This window comes from Cariama cristata, unplaced genomic scaffold (genome assembly GCF_000690535.1).
Source record: "Cariama cristata isolate BGI_N322 unplaced genomic scaffold, ASM69053v1 scaffold43239, whole genome shotgun sequence".
Classification (NCBI taxonomy): domain Eukaryota; kingdom Metazoa; phylum Chordata; class Aves; order Cariamiformes; family Cariamidae; genus Cariama; species Cariama cristata.
The window spans coordinates 12,776-20,552 of NW_009636015.1; the positions used below are offsets into that span (position 1 = coordinate 12,776).

The 7,777-nt window shown below is 40.5% G+C and overlaps 1 protein-coding gene across 1 annotated transcript; it reads left to right on the forward strand.

The window, feature by feature from the left end:
- The first annotated feature begins 850 nt into the window (after positions 1–850).
- Positions 851–7,492, forward strand: STYK1 (serine/threonine/tyrosine kinase 1). The gene is made up of 9 exons (XM_009707751.1): positions 851–953; positions 1,850–1,993; positions 2,938–3,186; positions 3,509–3,690; positions 5,376–5,459; positions 5,712–5,920; positions 6,163–6,203; positions 6,480–6,576; positions 7,273–7,492. The coding sequence occupies exons 1-9, from the start codon at positions 887–889 to the stop codon at positions 7,475–7,477; spliced, it is 1,278 nt and encodes a 425-aa protein (XP_009706053.1). The 5' UTR covers positions 851–886; the 3' UTR covers positions 7,478–7,492.
- The last annotated feature ends 285 nt before the right edge of the window (positions 7,493–7,777 follow it).

Genomic DNA, 7,777 nt, shown 5'->3' on the forward strand with positions numbered 1-7,777 from the left:
TACAGGGGTAATATCCCCCTGTAATGTAGAACAGCTGAAATTCTACATCCGGGATGTGTTTTGGGAGATCTGCAGCTGATCTGCAGTCCTGGCACAGCTCGAAGACACTGGCATAGACTGGTGAATCTAGTCTTGTCTGAGTGGGCTTGTACACGTGACAAACGCCCTTACAGAATCAGAAGGTTTTGTAGGTGTATGGTGGCACATGCTAAGGGATTAGTGATAGCTGAAATTACAGCTGCAAAGGTGCACACTTGCACAGGCTCTGGTTTTTCAACTACAAAAGCAGATGAATTCCAGATGTTGTGCTTCAGATTAGTTATAGACCTGCCAGTGTTAGGGAGTCAGTACCAGAGAGCCCTTACAACAAGACTTTTTTATTACTTGTCTTTGTGGAGGAATAGTATGAGTTGTGGCAAGGACTGTAGTCAAGAATGGCAGACATATGTGCATGCTGCCAATCTGTTCATTTGTCGTGGACCAGAAGATAAAAGGCTGAGCCATTCTGGCATCCAAGAAGTGTGTTAGCTAGGAGGGTATTAGCTATTCTTTAAATATAATTAAGTTCATGACTATTAATTTTTGTGCATATGCCAGCCTTTAGGCCTAGGGGTACTCAATTGCTTGTGTAGCACTGTAGAACAAGCTTAATCTTAAATTCTCTCTGGTCATGCAGTCTACCATTCATTGGATTTGATAGTGGATGTCCTGTAAGTCTCGAAGTCCCAGTGCTGCATCTCCACACAACCACTGATCATAAGGGGTAGAAAGTTCCATATTCAGCTCACTTGTTGCTTCATAAATCATCCTTTCTTCTAATAAATGTCATTAATATTCTTTGTGTCTTTGCAGAAGGCAGAGGGTGGAGACTCACTTGTAATTGAACATGGCAGGGGATGTAAAAAGATTCACACGCATGCTACTGGAATGCAACAGCAATGACAAGCTATGTGGTAAGATTCACAGATTCCTGTCAGTAATAAGCTTTCACATGCTGAGCAGGAGCTCCAGCTTTACTAAAAAGTAGGCCAAGCCCTTTCTTCTCCTCCACGTGCATCCCAGCCCACACAGAAGGATTTGAGTGAGCTCTTCCTGCATTATGTCTCAGGGGAGAAACTTTTAAGGGGATGCAGCCGTTGGGGTGGGATTCAGCTCACATAATTTTAGCCATTTTAGAGTATTTCTACTTTGAATGAGACATAATGTAGTCATTAAAGATTCCTTGCAGCTTCCCTAAGGACCAGTCTTGTGAGATTTTGATTTCATTACTTTCTGTCATCTTTGTGAACTGAAATGTGGGTCTTGGCCTAGGTAAAAATAGCACCAGCTCCAAATCTGGGGTCATAAGAGAGTTAACTACCTGCAATATCCCTGTTAATTGCAATATCTTCCAGTCAAATTCCAAACTGAGTGACCACACCCTATTTTCTTTCAAATGCTCCCTGTAATTTTAATGGAAGGAGCTGAAGCTGTAATTGCACGTGTATTTGTGATGGCATGGAAATCTCCAGCTGTTCCCATCTCCCTGCTGTCCTTCTGCCAGGGTTGTTTCTGTTTCACTGGTAGATGATACTGGCTACAATTCCTAGTCTCTGTATTACGGCATCTAAATAAATCATCTTAGGCATGGGAGTCCCAGTGTTTTCATGCAATCTAGATACTCAGCACCTTTGAAAAATAGAGACGGCACCACTAATAGTGTTCAGTTGCTATTCCAAGGAGCAGAGGATAGATACACATGCTTTTGGGGTTGAAAGTTACTGAAAGGGGTTATTTGTTACACAGAACCAATGTGCATCAGGTAGTGTTGCTTGTTCCTTAGTTTCCCATTTTCTTTTTCTGCTGATAGTTGTGCGTGAATATCAGACTGAAGTGATTGTTGTCCCGGTTCTCCTTGTGGGTTTTTTTGTCATCGTGCTAACTGTGATCCTTTGGCTCCATTGTCGAGGCTTGCGAGCAAAGCAGGAGCAATCATCATCATCTGGACACCAAGGTAAAACAATGTTTAAAAAAAATGGTTTCAGTGGCCAGAAGGCAATCCCATTTCCCCACTGCTTGAGCTGCTAGGCAATAGCATTTATGAAGAACCTGAGTGGTATTCAGCAATCCAGTGAACATTAGAAAAACTGGGAACCCTGATTTACCCCACTTGCAGTAGTAGTAGTGGAATCTGTAGTATAGATGGATCTGAGAAAACCTACAGCAACACACCGTATAGGCTGTTTAACATACTGTGGTAACATCACTTGAGAGCTGCAAGGTGTGTTTTTATCACAGCCTTCTAGAAGTTACTGCAAGGAGAGTTTCACTGGGGTAGTTGTGAATGACAGTCATTTTGATATAGATCACACTCAGTTAACCTGTTTTCTGTGTCATTTAAAAATTTAATTTCAAGCTGCTGTCTCCCACTTGCTATGGAGACAACAGGAAATAGAACAGGGAGTGTTGGGGGTGTAGGGAGAGGTTTGTTGGTGCCTCAGACACATGTTGCTGTGTGGAAATGAAAATCTAGTTCTGAAGTGATTGTAGTTTTGTAGAGGAAAAAGCCACTTCAGCCTATATTAAGGGAAACAATTGAGAACAAAGATAAAGGCCTTTGTGGGAACACCCTATGAATGTCACTTTCATAACAACTGGTAGCTAGTAATAAAAGAAAATGGTCATTGCTTCAGCATGTGGGAATCTAGCACAAATGCATCTTATCTAGAAATTTTACACAGTTAAATATGGAAGAGATCTCCAGACTCATTCTGCCTTTTCATCAAATAGAGTGGGAGATAAATTCCTTGTCCTTTTCAAGGGCCAGGATAAGTAAGATACAACAGTTCCTTACTTTATTCTGATTTCCAAAACAGTATGGAGGAAAAATTAAAGAGGATAGAAGGACAAACATTTTTTATGCTGTTTTTATGCGTCATGTGTATTTGCTTTTGTCAGTGAATGACAAGAATCAGCAGGAGTCCAGCTCAACAGAGAACTGCTATATCCAGCTGAGTGAGACATCTGTGGAGAGGCTGCTAAATTCTGCATCCTTGACTCTGAAAGAACTGGAGATACCGCGAGAGAAACTCTTACCAGGCACCTTGCAGCTGATGCAACATGGCCACTATGGGAGCATCTACAGAGGACAAGTGGAAACTGGGAACCCTGGGAAGACTAAGACTGTAGTATTGAAAGTGTTACAAGGTAAGGCATATGGCCAGAATCCACTTTGGTACAGATCTCTGAATCAAAGACATGATGCTGGGCACAACTTTGCAGTCATTGGGCAAGAGCAAGCTGTGTTCAGTATCACGTTAGCTAGTCAGAGTGGTGTTTTTGTAGGAGCGTCTTGGCACGACCAAAGAAGATTGCTGTTCATGTTGATTTTAAGCTACTCACCCTGTTCTTTGCTGCCTCCATTTGGTTCTTTTTTTTTGCATTTTTTTTTGTTCTTCTTGTTCTTTTGTTTTGTTGTTGTTGTTGTTTTTTGGGGTTTTTTTGGTGTTTTTTTTTTTTGTTATTTTAGACCTGGCTAGTCCCCAGGAAGTAAAAGATTTCCTGAGAAGGATTAAGTTCCATCAAAATCTTGGCCATCATGAGAACCTGGTCGAATTGGTTGGATGTTGTATAGACCAGTTCCCACTTTATATGATCATGGAAGATGTGTCTCTTGGTGACCTGTTGTCATTTCTATGGACATGTCGGAAGGTGAGTCAAAAGAAGTGATGATAGACTATGTTCTTAAATTCCTTAGGTACATATCTATCCATAAGTCATAGATGATTCTTTGCATCTTCCCATGCATGCCTCTATATTAGTCTAAACTATCTCCATCCCCCAAAGAAGTTCTACAGAAGTCTAAAGTGGAATAGAATTAATGGATCTCTCGATTGATATGATATAGTTTGGAGAAGCTGGCATACTTTTGTAAAGATAAGTCCTACTTTGCAGACCACTGGAGTTCCCTGAAGGATATAGCAGGCACTGGAATAAGAGTGAGAGTTGATACAGCTACCTGAATTTCTAAAAAGTTTTAAATAATGTCTCACTCCAAATGTATTTAAGAAAGCAGAGCAGTTACCACACCAAGGAGAAGGTCATTGAATGATAACTAACTGATTAAAAAACAGGAAACAGAGCATGAGTGCAAGGTTGGTACTTGCACTGGAGGAAGATAGCCCATCTAGGAACCGGTGCTGTTTGTTGCATGTATGAATAACCTAGAAAACGAGATGACAGTGAGGTGATGATGGTTGCTGATGATTCCAGCCAGTAAAGGCAAGGACTGACCCAGAGGAATTGCAGAAGGATCTTTCAAGATTGAGAGATTGGCCAATAAAAAGAATAGATGAAATTCATCATTGTTTAAAATGAAATGATGCACATGTAGAAAAGCAATCTTAGTTTCACATATGTAATCATAGCCTCATATCTGCCCATTGCTGATGATGAGTAAAATCATGAGTCTGTATGAAAATATACAGTCTGACGAAAATGTTAACTCAAGGCAAAAAAGAAAATAAATATTAAGCATTATTAAGAAAGGCATAGAAACAAATACCTGCCATGTCACTATATAAATCCATCATTCTCCTACAACTGGAACACTAAATACAGAGAGATTGCTTGCTGTCTTGTTCAGCAGAAGGTCGAGGTGGTGGCAAATAAAGCTAGTAAGTGCCATGTTCAAAACAAACAAATGGAGATAGTTCTTCATGAAGTGCAGAGCTGACTAATGGAATTCCTTGCCACTGACTGCTGAGGATACTGAAACTTTACATGGGTTCAAGACAAGACTGAATACGTTCATGGAAGATAACCTTTCAGAGGTTACTGAACATGTTGAAACCATAACCATATCAGGAAGTCCATAAACAGAAAACAGTTGGGGGCTGGAAAGAAACACAGGAAAAGCATTGTGTACTTACCTTATTCTCTTTCTCTCATCTGGGCATCCAACTAGGGTCACTGTTACAGGCAGGGTAGTAAGAGAGATGGACTGTTAGTCTCATACCACATAACCATTCATATGTTATAAATGTGCTTTTCTACTCATCATTCTAATTTATAATATATCTTTCATTTATCTGTATGGATTGTTGTTCTCCATTGTCATTCTGTCCATTTCTGTCTAACCTATTAATGTCTTCTCCACCCTTCAATTTACTGACCAGTTGTCTCTAGTATACTTGTCTTACCCACCACACCATCCATCCATCAACATCACCCATCCACATGTCCTTATATTTCAGTCAATTTATGACCAATTGTGAAATTAGCTGAGGGAGAATACGATTAGATAGTACTCATTTTATTAGATTAGAAGGAAACATTCCCCAGTACCTTACTGCTATAGCATTTGTTTGCAACCAGGTCTGTTCTTTTGTCGCTAGGATGTAATGACAGTGGATGGTATCCCCTATGACCTCACTGAGAGGCAAGTATATGAAGTTGGACAGCAGGTTGCAGCAGCTCTGGTAAGTCTGCTTACATTCACTGTATTTTTTCCTTATTGCTTGATTGCAACACAAGTGTGCATGGTTGCCTAAGTCTTCCTGACCTAAGCACTGAGGATGTGCTTTCTTAAAACTGAGCCAAATATGCTTGCGTTATTTTGGTGAGCATACACCTCTGTTCCACAGTGTGGAAGACAGGCATAAACTAAGTGAAAATTTATATCAATTAAAATTCCTTTTAAAATGGTCATGGTCTCTTTTCGAATTTTCCAGGCTTACCTTGAACAGAAGAAGTTGTTCCATGGTGACATTGCTGCCAGGAATGTCCTCCTTCATCACAACTTCACTGCTAAGCTCTGTGGTTTGGGTCTGGCCTATGAAACGCACACATACAGTGCCACCTCAGTCACACAGATGGTGCCAGTCAAGTGGCAGGCACCAGAGCGGCTCCTGAAGAAACCCCCCAGCATCAAGGCAGACATGTATGATTTAATTTTTGGACTAAAAGTTCATCTGTCTGTCAGGCCTATCTCACTCCTTTATGTATCATTTCATGTCCTGAAGTTCACAGTAAGTCATATCTAGTCTCAGCGTAATGCTCCACTTCATAGCACATACCTTCTCTTCTCATTTCTGCAGGTCATACCTAGTTGTTTGTTTGTATTTAAGTGAGCTAGCTAACTAGAATGGAAACTTAATGTTGCTTTGTTTTCTTTTCTTGCAGATGGTCTTTTGGAATTCTACTGTATGAAATGATTACATTAGGTAAGAAGATTTAATGATGATAAAAAAATATGTAAGGAAGCAGCAAATTAACAAGACCCAAAATCTCAAATTGTAGAATGTAAAGTTGGGCCATTTAAATAAGCGTCCTGTTTTTTCCAACTTGCAAAGTCTTGGCAATTCCCTTTAGACTTTCAGTGTGAATTGTGGTAGGAAAAAATGGATTTTAGTAGGGAAGGAATGCATTCTTGCACAGAAGCTGCTGTCTGCAACCATTACCCTATAGTTTTTCTACTGTTATTCCTTTTGTCCCTCCAGGTGCTCCACCATATCCTGAGGTGCCACCTTCTGATATTTTATCATACCTGCAGAGACAGAACATTATGAAGCAGCCCTCAAGCTGCCAGCAAACCATGTAAGCCACTTGCTTTATGGGCGATTAAACTTAAGATCTGCAGAGCGAAATGGAAGCGAGACATACAAAACTAGATCTCACAGAAGATCTCTTAAGTCTAGACTATACAAAACAGTAACCTGTTAGTTGAGGAGACTTCTTCTCTCATGTCTGCCACATCTCCTTCCTGGATTCTGCTGCATGAAACTTTGATTGCCAAAACTTTTATTTCCTGCTTTTGAAAATTGCTCGTTTCTGTTTCCTCGTCTGCCTTTGCATTTTGTTGCTCCACTACTTCCTTGCAAGATGCAGGACTATTCTGGAGTAATCTTACTCCTCTAAGTTGCAGGATTCTCCCTGAAACAAACAAAGCATCCACGTGGAAGATCTAAGGCATTATATTTCCTTTTGTGAAGACCTAATTTCTTTTAATATTCAGAGCCTTTTTCTTCCGTAATGCCATTTCAAAAAGGAATACCAAACAACCTTTTCCCCTTTTCCCATACTCACAGTTGACATCCTGACAAACAACTGCATGTTTTTATCCCCACACATTATTTTGTGTTTGCAAATTTCAAAGCGTCATTGAAAGAACTTTACATGAAGCAGAAAACGAGGAGGTCTCTAGACATTTTATACGTGAGAGGACTTGACTGTAGTAAAACTTTGTGTTGATGCTTCTCATTCCCAGTGCTTCCCTGCTTCTCCTTCTTACAGGTACAGCATCATGAAATCCTGCTGGCAGTGGAATGCAACTAAGCGGCCTTCTCCAGCAGACCTGATCCAGTCCCTACAGACAGCTATAAAGACCAGCAACAACCACACAGTGCTGCAGGTGCCTGAGCTAGTGGTGCCTGAACTCTATGCTAATGTCGCTGGTGTTGATGTGCACAGTCTAGTGAGGGAATACACTATACTCTGAAGGACCGTTTCGCATGGTGGTAAAGAAGAAGTCTCTGAGTTTGCCCTTTCTAGACATTTTGCAAGCTCAGAATGAGATTTGTATGTTGGGAGGGATCCCTTTATTTTTCAAACACATTATATATATCTCAGATCTCTCCTCCATGCCAGAAACAACAAACTATTATTATTATTATTAAATCAACCTGTTGGTATCATTCTACCAGTGGTCATTTGGGAGGAAAGTGGGTTTAGGAAGCTGTAGAAAATGTAATGGGAAACTTGAGTTAAAAGAGTGTATTGGGTTTGCGTGGCAAGGTTT

Bases quoted from the DNA above. Each gene is read 5' to 3' on its own strand.
- STYK1 (XM_009707751.1), top strand. From the start codon at position 887: ATGGCAGGGGATGTAAAAAGATTCACACGCATGCTACTGGAATGCAAC. The intron at 3,187-3,508 runs GTAAGGCATATG...TTGTTATTTTAG, and splicing joins AGTATTGAAAGTGTTACAAG to ACCTGGCTAGTCCCCAGGAA. The intron at 5,460-5,711 runs GTAAGTCTGCTT...CGAATTTTCCAG, and splicing joins AGCAGGTTGCAGCAGCTCTG to GCTTACCTTGAACAGAAGAA.